This window comes from Sorex araneus, chromosome 8 (genome assembly GCF_027595985.1).
Source record: "Sorex araneus isolate mSorAra2 chromosome 8, mSorAra2.pri, whole genome shotgun sequence".
NCBI lineage: Eukaryota > Metazoa > Chordata > Mammalia > Eulipotyphla > Soricidae > Sorex > Sorex araneus.
The window spans coordinates 55990924-56010439 of NC_073309.1; the positions used below are offsets into that span (position 1 = coordinate 55990924).

The following is a 19516-nucleotide window of genomic DNA, read 5'->3' on the forward strand; positions in this document are numbered from 1 at the left end:
TGGGGGGCAGGGGGCAGCACGCTTGGTCTGACCCTGGACAGGGGTGCTCCTTTTATGTAGTCACAAAACACGGGCCTTTTAGGGTCCATACATAACAACAGGGTGACACTGAGCTCTGTCCAAATTCATCCACCCCAGCTTTCTTGTACCACCATTCAGAGTGCCGAGACAGGACTGGGATTAAGGGGCTTGGCTTGGACCTGGCCAATACCACTTCAAACTCAAACTTGGAAAAACAGCCCAGAAGGGTTAAGTCTTCCATGCTCCCTGACTCAAATCCCTAGCACTACGCCTGGTCCCCAGATCACACCAGGTGTCACTGCTGAGGACAGAGCCAGGATGTGGCCCCAACATCTCCTGCACAAAATTCATGTTGAAGCTCCCACGTTTTATCCAAAAGACAAAGCTCTGCTTGGGGCAGGTCCTGTCTCAGTTATGTAGCTGTCCTTCCTAAAATATGGTGGGGTTCATCTCCTACCCCACCTCTGAAGTCCAGGACCAGAAACCCAAAGACAGCAGGGACTGACATGACTAGGTTTATTAGGATCCAGGAGGCATCAAGGTGTGGGGCGAGGTTGAGGCTCATCAGCGGGGTAGCCCCCAAAGCCCCTTCTCCTCCGGGTTGGAAGGAAGAGAGACAGATAAACGTAGAGAGACTGGTGGGGGAGGGTGTGAGGGAGACACTCTGTGTGTGTGTGTGGGGCGTTCACAGGATGGAGTGGGTTCTGGGCAGACCGACAGGTCCATTCCAGCGGGCAGGGACATGTGCATCCAATTGGGCCGTCCTACTGAGGGTCTCAAACCAGCCTATTCTAGTGTTGGGGTGAGAACGGTCCTTGGGGGAGTTCCATTTCTGACCTCAGTGGGAGTGGACTGAGGGAAGGGCTGTCCTGATCATCTTTCAGTCTAGGAAATGGAATGTGTGGGGGGGGAAGGCAGATTTCGGCTATATCCATTTTGGGGGCGCACCAGTGACTTTAAAGGGCAAGATTTTAAAGGGGACCCAGGGAAATTATGAAACACAATCTCCCCCACATTCTCCAGGTTGGAATCGATGGCTCTTGAGGAGAATCCTGGTCTTCCTGAGGGGAAGGGTGGCGGGCGTACGCCCCTCAAGGAGAAGAACTTGGGGAGACTTTTTTCTAGGTCTCCATGGCATATGGGGGACTGATTTCGGGATATTCAGAACGGATTCTGGGGGCCTCCATCTATGGAGCCTCTCCAGAGATCCGTCACCCCAGCCCCCCGAGAGCTGGCTCTCTGCTTATTTGCTTGGACGGCCCCCATGTCTCCAGAGGGGGTCCTCACCTTTAGCGCCCGGGATGGGAGGCGGGGAGGCGCGCCGCCCAGAGGTGGGGTCGCCCTGCGGAGGCGGCCGCCTCAGTCCATGCCGCGGTGCAGCTTCAGGTGCCGGGACAGGTTGCTGAGCGTGATGAAGCCCTTGCCACAAATGTGGCAGGGGAAGGGGCGCTCGCTGCCGTGCAGCAGTCGGTGGCGCTTGAGGTAGCACTCGTGGCGGAAGAACTTGCCGCACTCGAGGCACGGGAACGGCTTCTCGCCCGTGTGCACCAGCACGTGGCGCTCCAGGTCGCGCGGGGAGCGGAACAGCTTCTCGCACTCGGAGCAGCCGAAGATCTTTTTGCCGCGGCCCGCGGCGGCCGTGGGCTCGCCAGGCGCGGGGTCCCCCGGCGGGGCTGCCGCGGCCGCCTCGGAGCCGTCGCCCTGGCCGTGGCTGGCGCGCCGGTGCTCGTCGAGGGCGGCCAGGGCGGCGTAGAGCGCCCCGCAGTGGCCGCAGCCGTAGGTGGCGGGCCCCGAGTGCGCCTCCAGGTGGCCGGCCAGCGCGGCGGCCGAGGCGAAGAACGTCCCGCAGTCGCACTGGTACAGCGTGTCTTCCGCGCGCTCGGCCGCCGCGCCCGACGCCTCGCCGCCGCCCTCGGGGCGCAGGGCCCCCAGCTGGGGCACGCCACCCCCCGCGCGGCCCAGGCGCAGCCCCGCGGCCCAGGCCGGCCGCGCGCCCAGGCCAGTCTCGGGCTCCGCGCCGGGCTCCGCCGCCCGCGCCCAGGCCTGCGCGGGGGGCGCGCCCGCCGCCTGCAGGTCGTGTGTCAGCTTGTGCCGCTCGAGCAGCGCCGGCGCGTTGAAGTCGCGCTCGCAGCGCGGGCACTTGAAGGGCTTCACGTCGGTGTGTGCCGCCCAGTGCGCCGCCAGCTCGCGGCCCTGGTCGAAGCGCCGCGCGCACGCCCCGCACGCGAACGGAGGCAGCGAGGCCGCGGCCGCCGCCTCTGCCAGGCCCCAGCCGCCGCCGCCACCGCCGCCCGCGCCCTCGGGGCCCTCCCCGCCTCCGGCACCCGCTCCCCCGCACACCGAGCAGGGTCCCACGTTGCAGCAGACGGAGCAGGGCGCGCTCAGAACGGGCAGACCTGGGCTGGGCTGCAGCGGGGACGGGAGCACGCCGCGGTGCTGGCGCTTGAGGTGGCGGCCCAGGCTGGAGCGAGACGAGAAGCGGAGCTCGCAAACCAGACAGCAGTAGGGCTTCTCGCCAGTGTGCACGACCTGGGGCGGCAGGGGAGAGTGCAACGTTAGGGCCGACCGGCAGTTTTAGGCTTCCGGCCCTCCCAGCGCCCGCAGGATCCTTGCACAAACCCTGATCTCAGCAGAGAGGGTTCCTCCAGCTTTCCTCACTTCCCACCGGAAGGTGACAGTGATTGGGGCCACCACTCATTCTGCCCTCTGCCTGCCCATGTGAAAACTCTGGGCCTGTCTCTGGGGAGCAGCTAAAAGGAGTCTTCCCACTGGGTTGCTATGAGGATGGGGACAGAACCACAAAAAATCCGGTTCTATTGCTGCAAAGCAGGTAGATGGCCCTACGCTCGACAACACCTTGTATAGTGTGTCAGCAGTCAGGGTGTGGAGGTTGAGGGGCTCTATAATCCCCGGAGGCACAGGGGAGCCTCTGTCTAATAGAACGGTGCAGACTTCCTGCATGCTAGGCATGTTATGCATCTGAGCAGTGTAACATGGCAGCTCCCAGCACACGCATGCGCTTCACTGTGCTGTAGGCTGAGGCAGGGAGAGAGACTGTGCAAAGCAGGTCTTGACTGATGGGTGCCCTGGTCACTTATCTAAGGTCCTGACATGGCAGGGATTGGTTTGGGGTGTTAAGGCCTACTGATGTCTGCCTGAGGGTGGTTAGGCCTGATGAGTCGCTGTGCTGGGCTCCACTTGTAACGTCTGCCAGGGGCAACCAGCCCCCCAGCCCCCAGCCCAGACCTGGAGTGCCTTCAGTTCCACTGTGTGGAGTGACCAGGCACTCTGGGCAGAATTCTAGCCTTTGCCAGGGCACCTCTTGCTCTCTCACTATTCTGTTCTTTTTGTTTTGTTTTGTTTTGCTTTGGATTTTGGGGCCACACCCGGTGATGCTCAGGGTTACACTTGACTACACTCAGGAATCACTCCTGGCTGTGCTCAGGGGACCATAAGGGGTGTGGAGGCTCAAATGCAGGTTGGCCATGTGTGAGGCAAGCTCCCTCCTCACTGTACTACCATTCCAGCCCCCTCTTGCTCTTACTTTCTAATGCTGACTGCTGGCTCTGTGCTCAGGGATCATGCCTAGGGGTGCTTGGGGACCTATGTGATGCTGGTAGGCTTGCAAGGCAAGTGCTTTAACCTTTGTTCTGTCTCTCTGGCCCAAAGTGGCACTTTCTCAACAAACCAAACTACCTCTGATCTCCCTCTGGCCCTGAAAGAGGCTGGTACAGTGCCTGCATGCAGCTGGTGCTTATTAAATGTTCAGCGGAGGGCAGGATTGAGGTCTCAGAGGGCTGTGACTGTCATGCTGGGCCACTCTTTGGTAGACACAGAGCCTGGATGTGACAGGGAGAGATAGGGAGGTTGGAAGAACACTTGGGAGGCTGGGAGCAATGTTCAGGATGTGAGGTCCAGAACCAGACAGGGGCCACAGGGACAGAAAGCAGGGGACAGTGCAAAATGCCTAGCCTGTCTGGCACACAGGATAAGGTCAGAATCCTCACAGAGATCTGGCACCTGAGGATGGCCACACGTGGCACCTGCCCTCTCCTCCAGGACCTTTGCTGTCCATGTCTGTGATGCTTGTACCCTCTGTTCCCTCTGCTAGGAGCCTGCCACCCAGGCCCACCCTCAGCTCTCTACTTAAATATCTTCCTCTCCTGTCCTGCCCATCTGGGAGCCATTCTCTGCCACATCATTCCCAACATTGATTTTAGGAAAAATATTCCTTCTCAACACCTGTCTTTCTAGAACGTTTTTGCTTGCCTTGTGTTTTCGCATCAATCCTCTAGCTGACAGCAACCACCTCCAAGGGACTGGGAGCTCTGGGCTCCGACAGCCGAAGGCCCAGGTGGGGAGTGGGGAGGGCACCCAGTGAAAGCAAGGAAGCCTGCCGCGGTGAAACAGAAGCAGACAGGCACGCGCGGGGCTCTGGGTGAGTGTGGGGCCTGCCGCAACTTGCGACTCACCTGATGGTGCAGCAGCCCGGTGGAGTCCCGGAAGCCCTTAGGGCAAGCGGAGCAGCGGTAGGGCCGCTCTCCGGTGTGGGAGCGCAGGTGGTTGGCTAGGTTAAAGCTGTGCTTGAAGCCCTTGCCGCAGCGTGGGCACGCGTGGGGCTTGAGCGCTGTGTGCCGGGCGAAGTGGCGCCGCAGGTCCGAGCGGTAGCGGAAGCTCTTGCCGCACTCACTGCAGTGAAACGGGACCCGGGGGGCGGCAGCGGTGGGCGGGGCGGGGGCCGGGGTCTCGGGCAGCAGCGGGCCATCATCCATGGTATACAAGCAGGTGGGGACTCTCTCTGGAGCGGGGGAAGACAGGAAGGCAGATGAGGAGGGCACTTCTCCTGCAGTCCCGGGCTGCCAGGCCCCTCCAGCTAGCCAGTCTGCATCTGCCAGTCTCCTATGAGCCCCTCCCCCGCATCGGCTCCCATCTCCCAGCCCAGTCTCTTCTGCACTGATGACTAGTTGGTTTGGTTTTGGGACCATACTGGAGCCAGAAGTGCTAGGGTGACCAGGAGGTGCTGGGGGTTGGAGGTGTGTCTCCAGCCTTTTTTCCCAGGTTCACTCCTGGATGTTTTCGATCTGCCCTCTGCTCCTGCTTAGGCCCCGCCCACTGTGCTCAAACCCCGCCCGCTCACGCCCAGGTCCTGTGCCAGGTCTCACACTGTTCTAGAAGCTTTTGGTCTTCCTAGACAATTCAGTTCCTTCTCTAGCCCCTCCTCATACTGCTCAAAGTTCTTCCCACTTACATCATTTGCAAGTCACTAGAGCCACTGTTTTTATTAACCCTGTCTTTCTCCGAGTGGACTCCAGCTCATCTGTAAGCCCTGTCCACTTTGCAATGTCACACCCACGTCGGCTAAGCCCATCCCCATCCCCCTTTCCCACTTAGGCTCCTTCACACAGTTCCTAAAGTCTCTGATATCTAGGACAGGTACCTGGCCCTCAGGAGAAGCCTTTCTAGTTAGTTTTCCAAGAAGATTCATATTCCTAGCAAATGAGAAGACAAATATTGGGGGTTGAGCACTCTTGGTCCATAATTAGTCCTGGGAACCCCTTTTAAAACGATTGAGGGGCTGGAGAGATAGCACAGCGGGTAGGGCGTTTGCCTTGCACGCGGCCGACCCGGGTTCAAATCCCAGCATCCCATATGGTCCCCTGAGCACGGCCAGGGGTAATTCCTGAGTGCAGAGCCAGGAGTAACCCTTGTGCATCGCCAGGTGTGACCCAAAAAGCAAAATAAATAAATAAATAAATAAAACGATTGAAACTCTTCTCACCCGCAGCAGAAAAAATGGGAGAAACTGTCTCATGGAGTGATGGTCAGGAAGAAGTAAAATTGAGGCGACATATGCTAGTGCTTCCTTAGGTTGAGGGCACAAGGATTGGTCCCATCACTAAGCAAAGTCTTCGAGCTCTGTCTTAGACTTTCATCACTATTTAGCTAGGATTCCCCTCCAAAGCCCTACTCAACTGCCAAGGCAATCTTGAGTCGTTCAACCTCTCTCACTTTTGCTGAGCCATGCTCCAACTTCTGTAAGTCATCTCACCTGCATGATACTGGCATTTCCGCCAAGACCCCCAAATTCCACACCTAAATCCCCATTCCCTCACTGTTCTTGAGGTCCTGCGCCAGACAGGCCCCACCTTTTCTGCTCTAAGCTCTGCCCACTTATCCCTGAGGCGCCAGTCAGGTCCCTTTTCCTGACACTTGGCCCCTGGTACAAAAATCCACCCGCTTTACTTAGACCCCTCCCACTTACCCACAGCCCCGCCTATTTCCACTCTAGCCTCCGCCCCAACCCTGGCTCCTCCCAATTATTGCTCCGCCCGAATCTGCGATAGGCCCCGCCCCCTCTCCACCCTTTAGTCCTCCCCACACACAGACCCCGGGCCGCCCCCCCGCGGTGGCTCAAGGGCTCAGGCTCCTGGAGAAGGCCTTTGAGCCCCTCCCCCCACCCCACCCCCGTCCTTAAACGGTGAGGCCCGGGCGCCCGGGGCGGAGGCAGGGCAGCAGGACACGCGGCCAGGCGAGTCCACCTCGCTGGGACGGAGCGGGGATTCTGGAGCCCTGGGGCGGCCCCGGGAGGCCGGAAAAGTCAGTCGGCTTTCCTCTTTAATTACTTACACCTCCCTCTGGGCGCCGACATTTTGGGCAGCGGGGGCAGCGTCACTTCCACCCGGGGGGCCCCTCGACTTCCGTCTTAACTCCCTGCTCCCTCGCACTCCCCCTTCCTCCCGCCCTCTTGGCTTCCCCCTCTTGCAGCCCGCCCTTCTCCTTCTCCCGCGTCCCTTTCCCGACACAGGAGGTTAGAGAAGCCAGGTTGGTGCCATCTTGGGTAAGGGCAGAGGAAAGGGGCGGGGCCTTGGGTAACCACCGGCGCCATACAGAGTAAGGGCAGCAGGTTTAGCGCGCGGCTTCCCGGCCCTCCGGGTCACGGCGGCTCATATTCACTAAGAAGCGGGCAGATCTGACTCCCTTTGACAGTCTGGGGTCATTCGGTTAGTGGGTGGTGTAGGGGCGGTGGGCCGAGTTGCAGCAAGCAAAAATAGAGAACTCTCAAGTTCGCCGATACGAGGCCGAGAGGCTGAGCAGGCTCCATCTTGTCCCCCAGCCATCCAGGGGATTTTGAAGCCGATCCGGCGCCATGTTAGTTACGGGAATGAGCAGCCATTTTCCGCTTTTCATCCTTTGGTACCTGTCATTGACTGGGCCACCGGGCTGGTTGTTTTGTGGGAAAAAAGAGAAGTCTCTATGGTTGGGACGTGTTGCTGGGGTGATTGCCGACAGGGGTGAAGGGTGCGCAAGCGCGACCGGCCTGCCCGGCAGTGGCCGGGTCTTAGGACCTCGCGCATCCCCTTTGTTTCCCGCGGGCGCGCGGGCCCCACGGAGGGGGCGGGGGAGGGAGGGGCCGCGAGCGTGCTCCCCGGGGGCGGGGCTCCCCGCGCGCCTTCTCCTTCGCCGCCGAGGGGCAGGGCCCCCGCGCCCCCGCCCCTCCCCACGCGCCGATCCCGCCGCTCCGGCGCGCGCACACTCGCGAGCCCCGGCGACATGCAAATGAGGTACCCGAGAGGCGGGGGGCCTTGGCGGGGGGAAGGGAACGGAGGGAGGGGAGACCGGGTTCCGCGCGCACCGGGAGCGCGTTCCCTACACCTGCTCGGCGCGCGCGCCGACCTCGCACCCCGCGGAGCCTCCCGGGCGCGCGCGCGCAGACCCCCTCGGCGGCGGCCCTCGGCGTCCGCAGCACAACGCCGCTCATTGGCCGCCGCCCCCGCATGGCCCGCCCCGCGCTCTGGCAGCTCTGGGGGGCGGCGGGCGCGCGCTTGCGCGGGTTTGAGCGGGGGCTCGAGGGTCCAGGCTGAGTTCCGTCCCCGACAGGCCCCCTTGGAGGATCCTGTGATAGCTGGAAAGCGGTCAGCCCTCTCTAGGGGGGACCGTATGCCTGTTCAAAAGGGGGTCCAGAGGCACCTGCAGCCCCCGCTCTCAGTGCACCTGCGCTCGCCTCCTCCTCCCGCTTTCTGCTCTCCAATCCCTTGGCCTCAGGAGCCAATGGTGACGAGGGCACAGTGAGAGCTCACTGAGTATACCCATGGTTGAGGAGGCAGACACTGGCACGGAGACACAAAGTCCCCGTTGATTGCTGAATTCAAGCTCAGGATTGAGGGCCTCCAAAGTGCCCCTCATCTGCTTGAGCCCATTTCTTCTTTATCTCTGGGCCACTGGGATCCTTGAGGTCTTGGTTTAAAATCTCGGTCCTGCCAGCACTGCCAGTGGACGCTTATGCACGGGTCTGGCCTGCACTTAGGTTACCCGCCTTGCGCGAAGTGGAGATGATGTGCCCCTTTCCCCGGAGGTTGGTTGCGGCCCAGCGCAGTCCTAGATGATGATTCTTGCTGGCCCCTAAGAGCTTTTTAAGGCCGTCCTTCCCCCACCAGGGCATGTCTGGGTGAGGTGGAGGAAACTTCCTCTGTTTTGCAATGGGCTTAGCTAGGCTTGGAAGCCAGAGCCCTTCTCAGGAGCTGGACACTGGACTCTAGCAGTGCTTTCTCACACCCAACTCTGAGGGCCGGAGCCACCCAGGCACTCCCGCTTGGCCTCCCCCAGTCCTGAGCGCCCGCCTTTGCTCCTCTCCTTTTGCCTGTCTGGAGGGGTTGCAGACATTGCCAAAGCCCCGCCGTCCAGAGGTGCCAGGGCAGCCCCATTTGAGGACCGCTGCGCTGTATTCCCTGGCCAGCCACACTCCACTCAGGAGACTCAGAACTGGGATGGGCAAGGTGTTGGGGAACAGAGGGAGCTCCAGGCCCTCCCTGCACTGAGCACTGACTGCTGCCCCCCCTCTCTCCTCTTAGCCCGGCTCCAGAGCTCAGGCCCAAGTCCCCCACTGCTCAATGGACACCCCCAGCCCAGACCAGTTGCCTTCGCCTTTGCCCCAGGAGGAAGAAAACCCTCTGGCCTTGCCGCCTCCTGTTCGTCGGGGCCGCCGGGGCCGCCCTCCCGGTACTGCTGCCTCCTCGCACTGGACGCTCAAGGCCTCCTTCTCCCGTAAGCGGGGCCGGCCCCCCAAACCAGGGCAGGAGCCCCCGCTGGTGCAGGGGCCCATGGCCCCGGTGGACAGCGGCGGGGGTAGCGACCTGCTGTTAATCGATGATCAGGGTGTGCCCTATACAGTCTCTGAAGGGTCAGTGGCAGGTGGGACCGAGGGCTCGGGTCCCAAGAAGGCGCGGCACTTCTGCCCAGTGTGCCTGCGGGCCTTCCCCTACCTCTCTGACCTGGAGCGCCACAGCATCTCGCACTCGGAGCTGAAACCGCATGAGTGCAAGGACTGTGGCAAGACCTTCAAGCGGTCCAGCCACCTGCGGCGGCACTGCAACATCCACGCTGGCCTGCGGCCCTTCCACTGTCTGCTCTGCCCGCGCCGCTTCCGCGAGGCTGGCGAGTTGGCGCACCACCATCGGGTGCACTCGGGGGAGCGGCCCTACCAGTGCCCCGTCTGCCGGCTGCGCTTCACCGAGGCCAACACGCTCCGGCGCCATGCCAAACGCAAGCACCCAGAGGCCATGGAGGCACCCGTGTGTCCCCCGGACCCAGGACCTGAGCTGCCATGGGACGACGAGGGCATCCCGGCCACTGCTGGCGCCGAGGAGGAGGAAGAGGAGGAGGAGGAGGAGGAGGAGGAGGAGGAGGAGCCACAGGAGAGGAAAGAGCTGGCCTGACCCACAAGCTGGGCCCCCTCGCCCCCTACCAGGCCTTGTGCTGGCTGGGCTGCTGCTGGGCCGTGGTTGGGGGGGCTGGGACTACCTCCTGTCTCATGGCCTTTCGTTTGTGGGAGGGGGTTAAGGGTGAGGGCCTCGGTATTGGGGTCCCATCACTCTCCATCACCCTGCCTAGGACTGACAGGCCCTCGGAGCCAGGGGCCATGGAAATAAACCTCTGCCCACTGGCATCGTGTGTTTTCAGTGACAGTACTGGGGCTAGCTGCCTCTTCTTTCTGGGATCCCCTCCACTTTCCTGTGGGAGGATCCCCGTGTCACATGCTGCCTTTCCCTGGGCACTGAAGAGTGAGTTGGAGGAAGCCTTTGCCCCCGTCCCATCCCCTCAGACTCAAGTACTCCCGTGAATATTCACTTAAAGCAAGAACTTGGATCTTCTGTGTACATGTAGATCCTCATCCCCATTCCGGCCAGAATCACCGGAGTTCAGTTAGGACTCTGTCCTAACCTGTCCAGAAGCTGTTTGAGGAGTGGTGTGGTGCTGGGGGCGGGGGCAGGGTAGCAGGAGGCGGGGCTTGGGCTGAGGGACCAGGCCTATTGGGCAGCGAGGGAAGGGGTTGCTGAGAACTGGGGTGGAATTATTTAAAACAATTTATGGGCTATTGGGGCCGCTTGCTTGAGCAATTTAGCGAGGGAAATTTGGGCTTTATTTGAGCAGTGGAAACCAAGGGGAACCTGCAGCAGGAGAGGTCGGTCTCTACAGAAAAGATATGCGGAGGGTGGGCATAATCGCTCTTCAGATCTGGGCTAAGCAGGAGCTATCCAAGAGGGCATCCGAGTAGGAAACGCTAGGCTTAGTGAGGCTGAGTTAGAGAGGGATCGTGGTTCTCGACTTGAGCTCATCAGGATTTCCAGAAGAGTATTTTATTTCATTTTTGCGGTGTCTGAGACAACCCACTTCCTCACATGTGAGGCATGCATGACCCTAGGCTTTACCACAGGGTTTCTGAATTCCGATGTCTGGAGCGGGAGGCCCGAGGACGTACGTTTCTCATAAGTCCACTCCGGGTGATGCCGCTGCCGCTGGCTTCCGGAGCAAACTTTGAGAACCACTGAAGCAGATGCATCAGATGCTGTGGTCAGAGGGAGCGGCACAAAGAAGCCCGGAGAGGGGGGACTGAGGCAGGAGAGATGAAATGTTGCGAACAAGGGGCGTGTAGTGTTGTTTTATGTTTTTTTTTTTTTTTTTGGCTTAGGGAGTCGAACCTAGAGCCTCATGCTTGCAAGGCTGAGCTAGCTAGCTACATTCTCAGCCCCGCAAGATGGAGTTTGAGGCAGTGGGCGGAGCTTACGAGGTGACGCGTTGAAATGGGCGTGAAGCTGAGTCAGGCAGAGTTTGAGTGGGATCCGCGGGAGGGGCGTGGCCTAGCCGGAAGTCCTGAGTGTGTGGGCGGTGCCCTGGTAAGAGGCGGACGCCCCGAGCGCAGGCGCAAAGCGCTGTCCCGCCACCGGAAGCGGCCAGGCCTTCCCCCACCCGAGCTCCCTAGCCAATGCGCAGGCGCATTGTGCCAATCGCCGCCGCCGCCGCCACCGCCACTGCGGGCCGCTGCCGCCGCTGCCTCTTTCCGCTCCTCCACGCCGGCGCCTCGGAGACGGGCGCGACTTCCGCTTCCGGGCGGGCGGGCTGGCGGTGCGGGGCTCCCGGGGAGGGGGAGGGGGCGGCACTTCCGGTCGGGCCCTCGGGTCTCCCCCGAGCGGCGGCGCCTCCTCCGCCACCTCGGCCTCCTCCCGGCGGAGACCCCGGCGCCGGTGAGTGACGGTCGTCGCTTGGCCCCTGGGCCCGAGGGCAGCGGGGGCGGGGGGACCCCGACCTGGCCTTCTGTGGTCCCCAGAACGACCCCATCAGTGCTTCTCCCGCCGGGCCCTTGCCAGGAGGCTCCCAAGTCACTGCCCGCCCCTAGTCGACCAATGCAGACATCTCCGCCATCAGCGCCCCCGTGGAGGACGGCTGCCAATGCGCCCTCATTCGTGGTGGTCCCTTAAACTGCTGCCAAACACCCCTCCCCGCCCCGTGCTTTCTCCATGGCTCTAGTCCTTGCCACCGTCGGGACAGCTCCCCAGGTGCTACCAGCATAGCCCTCCCTCCCTCATAGGTTGCCCGCAAAAAGCGATCACCGGTGCCTTAGAGAACTGCACCCCTCCCCGCCCCGTTCTCCCTCTCCACACGCAAGCAATGCTTAACACCTTTCTTTCCAGTCGTCCCCGTTGGTGTAAAAATACTTTATTCTGGTCAACAGTGAAGGATGTCTTTTTTCATTCTGCACACGAGCCCCTATTTCCCCCGCAACACCTCTGTCAACCCCCTTCCCGACCTCCCTCCCGCGGAACAGCGCCCCCTTCAGTTCTGCTTGCTATGCACACCTTCCCCTGCAGGTGGGCAGCGCCTGCCCTCTGGAGTCTAGGATTACCCAGAAATTCTGCCCTGCCTCCGGCGGTGGCACCTCCTGCAAGAGCATTTCCTTCCCGCTGGGAATGAGGCTTCGTCAGCTCTGATGAGCTGTTCCTGATCTGCCCGGTCTCCAGCTTCCCCAGGGGATGACTCTGTAGCCCCCTATGCAGCTGCAGAGGAAAAGCCCCACTCTCTGGGGAGGCAGCTGAAAAGAAAGTAAACACATAAACAGGATAAACAGTGTTTTCTGAGTGCTCCTGAATTGGAGGTACCTGGGCAGTGCAGAGACTTGGAGCTGCCCTTGCAGATCAGAAGGGCAAAGAAGGCCACAATGCGGGTGCTGCAGGGTCTGAGAGGAGAGGACCCCAGCCCGGGTTGCACTCTCTTCCACAGCCACTCATGAAGCACACACTGGACATGAAACATCTGACAGCAGATGATGCCGCCTTGGTGGACAGCATTGCTGCCTCATGGTCTGATTAGAAACTGCCCACATGGGCTCCGGTAGGGGAGTGCACAGGACGAGGGGCTTGGACAGAAGGAGTCTCAGAGAAATTTCTGTTGTTATCTTGCCCCCCAGCCACCAGCACCAAAAAGTCACACCTTTGAGAGCAGCCCTCCAAGAGTGAAGTGGTCGGGGCATGAGGCCTCTAGGGCCAGGCTTCTGCCCTGGGCATTGTCTTGGGTCCTGGAGATTAGCAGGGGACAGGAACTCACATGTGGCAGTGCCCAAGGGGACCTCAGGGGACAGGACATGCAGTGCTGCCGGGGGTGTGAGGGGGAAGCAGTCTGGATGCCCTGGTGTAGTGTCAGTCGTTTCCCCTGAAGTAGGAAGGAGGCTGACTAGCCTCAGCCCCTGCCTTTGAGGGGATGTCAGTTGTTGAGCAACCTGGACGGTTGGTGGGAGACCCATGGGCTGTAGGAGATGTGGATGGGGCAGCCCCCCTGCCAGGCTGCAGGGGCCTGTCCCTGGCTTGGGTTCTTATCCCTGAGCCATTAGAATCCCATCCTGAGTCAGGTCCTGGGCCCACAGGACAGTGACTTTACCCTCAGTTGCCCACAGCTGTAATGAGTCGGCACAGTAGGGGCAAAGGCCCAGATCTCATTCACCCAGGAACACACAACAGCTGTTTCAGAGCCTCTGGAAGGGTCCCTCCCCTCCTCCTGAACATGTCTCTGTGCCTGCAGCCTAACTCAGGAGGACACTTTAAGGCCCGGACACCTTGACAAAGGGGGCTTCGTGTTTCTGGGGGGTTATGAGCGGGTCACTCTGTGCATCTGCCCACCTTTCCCCCACCCCACCTCCCACCCAACCCTGTGTCTGCTGAGTGCCCTCTCCTGGCCTGGTGCCTGTCCCCCCCAACTCACCACCCCAGCCTTTGGTTTCTCTCAGCCCACAGGACGTCAGGAGGCCCAGGTGACTTGGCCAAGTGCAAAAACCCATGCCAGATTGGGGGAGGAGTGGGTGTAGACAGAAGAGCCTGGGACAGCAGGGCGCAGTGGCTGATGGGAAGCACAAAGAGGCCCAGGAGAGACTTGGGAATCGTGGGACCTTTCCTCCCGGCCTGCCCCTGATGTAAATGTCTTTCCTCAGAATCCTGATAGCACTTCCAAAGGCAGCTCCCTTCCCGACCTTCCTCTACCTCTTCAGGACCACAACTGGGGGAGGGGGTGCAGAGGGGGTCCAGACACTGCCATGCTCATGATCTCTGCAGGCTCTCCTTGGAGGGATGAAAATGGTGACTGCCTGAACGAGCCCATGGACCCTGTTCCCAGCTATCTACAGGGCGGTGGGTGGTGACTGCATCCCAGCCCCAGCAAGCTTCTGGCTGGCCTGCAGGGGGTGCCAGAGTTCCAGGAAGCCCAGCAGGAGCTGCTTTCTTTTGGGGGTGTCACTCCTGGCAGGCCTCCAGGGACCCCATGCAATGGCAGAGATTGAATGCGGATCACCATGTCTCCGGCCCAGGCAGGAGCTTTCCAAAGATTCCCTACAGTGGCACCCCACACCTGCGCAGTGGGAGAGCAAGGCTCTTCAGGAACCCTGAAAATCACACGTGTGTGTGAGGAAGACACGTTCAAGCTGGGCAGGGAGAATCCTGGCCTGGTACTCCTTGATCTCTCCCTTCTGGTTGTAGCCCGGAATGAAAGGGACTCAAAAACGGGTCAGGAGCACCCAGGTCCCTGACTGCATGCAGATACCCCAGGCATGGGATGTCACAGAGGTCATGGGGGTATGTTCAGACTATGCCTGAGACCTGCTACTTGGCCCCTCCACTCCTGTCTCCAAACTAGTGCCTCCGCACCCTTCCACACTGGAGGAGATGAGCATGGGGCTGGACCTGAGGCTGGGAGGTGTGAGGTCTGTATTGTAGATGCAGCTGTGAGGCACAGAACCCTGCCCGAGGTCACACAGTAAGAAATCAGGGCTTCTCTTCAGTTCCTTGGGGCTTCCAGAGGGCCTGATAACCCACCAGGTCAGGGGCAGGGGTGGGGTGGGTGGGTAAAACATGAGAGGCTGTGCAGAGGAGGTGTATCAGGAGCCAGGGAGGAGATGAGAGGGATGCTTGGGCAGGAGGTTGGCTGCCCAGCCTTTGACCACCCACCGCCCTGCAGTGCTCAGCACCTCCTGTCCCTCTTCACAGGGTCTCCGGTGGACCCCAAACGAAATGGAGGCAAACCCTGCGGGCAGTGGAGCCGGGGTTGGTGGGAGCAGCGGCCTGGGCGGCGAGGACGGGGTTCACTTCCAGAGCTACCCCTTCGACTTCCTGGAGTTCCTCAACCACCAGCGCTTTGAGCCCATGGAGCTGTATGGGGAGCACGCTAAGGCCGTGGCTGCCCTGCCCTGCACTCCCGGGCCCCCACCGCAGCCGCCACCCCAGCCGCCGCCCCCCCAGTATGACTACCCGGCCCCGGCCACCTTCAAGCCTAAGGCAGAGACGCCCTCATCCTCCTCTTCTTCCTCCTCATCGTCCTCCTCTTCCTCTTCTGCCTCCTCCCAAGCCAAGAAGCCGGATCTGCCCCTGGCGCCTGCCTTTGGGGCACCGCCGCCACCCCTGTTCGATGCCGCCTTCCCGGCCCCGCAGTGGGGCATTGTGGACCTGTCGGGACACCAGCACCTGTTTGGAAACCTGAAGCGAGGGGGCCCAGCCACAGGACCTGGGGGGACACCAGGGCTGGCCACTCCAGCGGGGACACCAGGCCCTCTGCCTACACCTGCGCCAGCCCCACCGGGCCCAGCCGGCACCAGCGCCACGTGCGACCCATCCAAGGATGACAAGGGCTACTTCCGGCGGCTCAAGTACCTGATGGAGCGGCGCTTCCCGTGCGGCGTGTGCCAGAAGTCCTTCAAGCAGTCCTCACACCTAGTGCAGCACATGCTCGTGCACTCGGGTGAGCGTCCGTACGAGTGCGGCGTGTGTGGCCGCACCTACAACCACGTCTCCAGCCTCATCCGCCACCGCCGCTGCCATAAGGATGTGCCGCCCACCGCCACCGCCACCATGCCGGCCACAGCCGGGCCCCCACCCCCTGCCACGCCCCTGTCACAGCTCGGCTTGCCGGCCCCGGCTGGGGTCCCTGCGGCTGCCGCCGCCGCCACGCCCACTGCCCCCCCAGTCCCCGCTGCAGCGGCCTCCGGCCCCCCAGCCACGCCTGCAGATGGCACTGCCAATCCTGTCCCGGCCGGCCCGGCAGGTGGGGGGGGGCCGCCGGTAGGGACGGGGGGTGGTGACGGCCCATTTGCCTGCCCGCTGTGCTGGAAGGTGTTCAAAAAGCCCAGCCACCTGCACCAGCACCAGATCATCCACACGGGCGAGAAGCCCTTCTCCTGTTCCGTGTGCAACAAGAGCTTCAACCGCCGCGAGAGCCTCAAGCGCCACGTGAAGACGCACTCGGCTGACCTGCTGCGCCTGCCCTGCGGCATCTGCGGGAAGGCCTTCCGCGACGCCGCCTACCTGCTCAAGCACCAGGCGGCGCACGCGGGCACCGGCGCCCCGCGCCCCGCCTATCCCTGCGACCTTTGCGGCAAGTCCTACTCAGCGCCACAGAGCCTTCTGCGCCACAAGGCTGCGCATGCCCCGCACGCACCCACCGCCAGTGCCGCGCCCGCCGCGCCAGAGGCGCCCAAGGATGGGGCGGCCCCGCAGCCCCCGCCCCCCTTCCCCCCGGGCCCCTACCTCCTGCCCCCCGACCCACCCACCACTGACAGCGACAAGGCCGCCACAGCGGCGGCTGCGGCCGTGGTCTATGGGGCCGTACCTGTGCCGCTGCTAGGCGCACACCCGCTGCTGCTCGGCAGCGCGGGGTCTGGGGGTGCGGCAGGCTCCGGCGCCGGCATTCCGGGCAAGACCTTCTGCTGTGGGATCTGCGGCCGCGGCTTCGGCCGGCGCGAGACGTTGAAGCGCCATGAGCGCATCCACACTGGCGAGAAGCCGCACCAATGTCCGGTGTGCGGGAAGCGCTTCCGTGAGTCCTTCCACCTGAGCAAGCACCATGTGGTGCACACCCGCGAGCGTCCCTACAAGTGCGAGCTGTGCGGCAAGGTGTTCGGTTACCCACAGAGCCTCACCCGCCATCGCCAAGTGCACCGGCTGCAGCTGCCCTGTGCCCTGGCCGGGGCCGCCGGCCTACCCACTACCCAAGGCGCGCCAGGTGCCTGCGGCTCTGGCTCCTCGGCTGCGGGGGCGGGCACAGCCGAGAGCCTGAGCTACGCCTGCTCGGACTGCGGTGAGCACTTCCCTGATCTCTTCCACGTCATGAGTCACAAGGAGGTGCACATGGCAGAGAAGCCTTACGGCTGCGACGCCTGTGGCAAGACGTTCGGCTTCATTGAGAACCTCATGTGGCACAAGCTGGTGCACCAGGCGGCGCCTGAGCGCCTGCTGCCTCCCGCGCCGGGTGGCACCCAGCCCCCGGAAGGTTCTGGCGGGACAGACGCGGCCAGCGTGCTAGACAGTGGGTTGGCGGGCGAGGTCGGGGCCGCTGTAGCGGCGCTAGCCGGGGTGTCGGGGGGCGATGACGCCGGCGGGGCGGCGGCGGCTGGCAGCGGGGGCAGTGCCACAGGGGGCCCGGAGCGCTTCAGCTGCGCCACGTGTGGCCAGAGCTTCAAGCACTTCCTGGGCCTGGTGACACATAAGTATGTACACCTGGTGCGCCGAACCCTGGGCTGCGGCCTGTGTGGCCAGAGCTTCGCCGGCGCCTACGACCTGCTTCTGCACCGCCGCAGCCACCGGCAGAAACGAGGCTTCCGCTGTCCCGTGTGTGGCAAGCGCTTCTGGGAGGCGGCCCTGCTGATGCGCCACCAGCGCTGCCACACGGAGCAGCGACCCTACCGCTGTGGCGTGTGCGGCCAAGGCTTTCTGCGCTCCTGGTACCTGCGGCAGCATCGTGTGGTGCACACGGGTGAGCGCGCCTTCAAGTGTGGCGTGTGTGCCAAGCGCTTTGCCCAGTCGTCCAGCCTGGCAGAGCACCGGCGCCTGCATGCAGTGGCCCGGCCCCAGCGCTGCGGGGCCTGCGGCAAGACGTTCCGTTATCGCTCCAATCTGTTGGAGCACCAGCGACTGCACCTGGGCGAGCGCGCCTACCGCTGCGAGCACTGCGGCAAGGGCTTCTTCTACCTGAGCTCTGTGCTGCGTCACCAGCGCGCGCACGAGCCGCCGCGGCCTGAGCTCCGCTGCCCCGCCTGTCTCAAGGCCTTCAAGGATCCCGGGTATTTTCGCAAGCACCTGGCAGCCCACCAGGGCGGCCGGCCTTTCCGCTGCTCCTCCTGCGGTGAGGGCTTCGCCAACACCTACGGCCTCAAGAAGCACCGCCTGGCACACAAGGCCGAGGGCCTCGGAGCTCCCGGGGCGGGGGCTGGTGCCAGCACCTTAACTGGGAAGGATGCCTGACTGAGGCCTGGCCCCTCTGCAGTTCCAATAGCCCACCCTGTCAGGCCCCAAGCCCCGTGGCCCGCTGAGCTGTCCCTTTCCCCCTTCACTGCCCGCTCGCTGCAAACGTGGACAAACTTTCCCGGAATTCCTCCATTCTGACCCTCTGGGCCAGCCGCATCCTCTCCCAGCCACCAACCCGAGCCCCATCCAGCCCGGTCTTGTAACCCTCATCCACCCCAGCCCCCGTAGCATTCTGTCCCCCAAGACGCTTTGGTGGGGTGGGGCTGAGCTACTCACTCCCCTCTCAGACCCTGGAATTTGAGCGGAACTGGGGGTGGGGGGCAGGTGATCTTTTGGATTGTGGGGTGGGGGCGGGGTGCAGACGCGGCTTGTACAGAGCAGAGAAGAATAAATTTATCCACAGGGCCCTTGAGTCTCTTGTTGCACCCCGGAAGAGTGCTCCTAGCAGAGGATTTGGGGCACTTTTGTCTCTGGATTTTGCTCCTTAGGCACTGAGTTTCCGTCTTCCCTCCATCCCTCCCTCCCTCCCACATCTGACAGTGCTCAGGGCTTATTCCTGGCTCTGCACTCAGGGATCATTCCTGGTGTGGTCCGGGGAACCATATGGCATGCTGGGGATCAATCCCAAGTATGCTGTGTGCAAGGCAAGCATCCTAACCATTGTAGGACCTCTCTGGCCCAACACTGAGTCTTTTAAGTGGTGGAAGTGAACGGGCCAGGTCAGTGTGCTCTCAGCAGCTGGGGACCTGCTTGTACCTAAACTGCCTCCTTTAGGTGCCCAGAGTACATGCCAAGCAGCCTGCCAGTGTTTGCTGAGGCTGTCCTTAGGGAACAGATGAACTGGACATAGTTCCCCGAACACCCCACTTTGCCTTTGGGGGCTAATGCTGGGTCCCAGCCTGAGTGATGGGGAGCTGGGCCTCCCTGCTCAGAGCCTGTGAGTGACAAGGGACAGGGCCTCCAGGTGCACTTATTCAGCCCTCACTGTATTCTTATGTGTTTTGGGGTCACACCAGATGATGCTCAAGAGTTACTCTTGACTCTGCATTCAGGAATTACTTCTGACAGTGCTCAGGGGGTATGTGGGATATTGGGGATCGAACCCCATCAACTGCATGCAAGGCAAGTGCCTTACCCACTGTACTATTTCTCCAGTCCTTCCAGACCTCACTTTGGTCATGGGACAATGTGGCCACCAAACTGTAATGATTAAATCCCTGCCTGGAGTCTACCTCCAAGGGGAAGGCATGAAGTAGCAGCACAGGCTCCGGAGCATGGGGCCATTTTGGTGTGAGCTGGCCACACTCCACAGGAACTTGTCAGGCAGGGGTGGTAGTGAGGGGTGAGGGGAGGCGCTCGGGCACAGGTATGGTGCAGCTCACATGATGAGGGTCCCAGAGAGGTGGGATGGGAGACTGGTGCTGGCAGGACTTGCCAGTCTTCCT

General features: G+C 62.0%; 3 protein-coding genes across 8 annotated transcripts; 2 read left to right on the top strand and 1 right to left on the bottom strand.

The window, feature by feature from the left end:
* Positions 1–520: 520 nt before the first annotated feature.
* FIZ1 (FLT3 interacting zinc finger 1) lies at positions 521–6788 on the bottom strand. Of its 3 annotated transcripts, XM_055145010.1 has the most exons (4): positions 5801–6253; positions 5459–5510; positions 4494–4819; positions 521–2550 (listed from the first exon to the last, which is right to left on the bottom strand). In XM_055145010.1, exons 3-4 carry the CDS (start codon positions 4791–4793, stop codon positions 1381–1383), a joined length of 1470 nt encoding a protein of 489 aa, XP_055000985.1. In that variant the 5' UTR covers positions 4794–4819; positions 5459–5510; positions 5801–6253; the 3' UTR covers positions 521–1380. The 3 variants fall into 3 exon arrangements, with proteins under 3 accessions (XP_055000985.1, XP_055000984.1, XP_055000986.1); XM_055145009.1 differs by lacking the exons at positions 5459–5510; positions 5801–6253 and adding an exon at positions 6649–6788; XM_055145011.1 differs by lacking the exon at positions 5459–5510.
* Positions 6513–10290, top strand: ZNF524 (zinc finger protein 524). 4 transcript variants are annotated; one of them, XM_055145015.1, is made up of 2 exons: positions 6513–6618; positions 8871–10290. In XM_055145015.1, the coding sequence occupies exon 2, from the start codon at positions 8910–8912 to the stop codon at positions 9732–9734; it is 825 nt and encodes a 274-aa protein (XP_055000990.1). In that variant the 5' UTR covers positions 6513–6618; positions 8871–8909; the 3' UTR covers positions 9735–10290. The 4 variants fall into 4 exon arrangements, with proteins under 4 accessions (XP_055000990.1, XP_055000989.1, XP_055000991.1 ...); XM_055145014.1 differs by lacking the exon at positions 6513–6618 and adding an exon at positions 6728–6843 and having other exon boundaries at positions 8871–10289; XM_055145016.1 differs by lacking the exon at positions 6513–6618 and adding an exon at positions 6836–6859.
* Positions 10291–10390: 100 nt separating this feature from the next.
* ZNF865 (zinc finger protein 865) lies at positions 10391–18400 on the top strand. The gene is made up of 2 exons (XM_055145007.1): positions 10391–11540; positions 14823–18400. Exons 1-2 carry the CDS (start codon positions 11100–11102, stop codon positions 18066–18068), a joined length of 3687 nt encoding a protein of 1228 aa, XP_055000982.1. The 5' UTR covers positions 10391–11099; the 3' UTR covers positions 18069–18400.
* The last annotated feature ends 1116 nt before the right edge of the window (positions 18401–19516 follow it).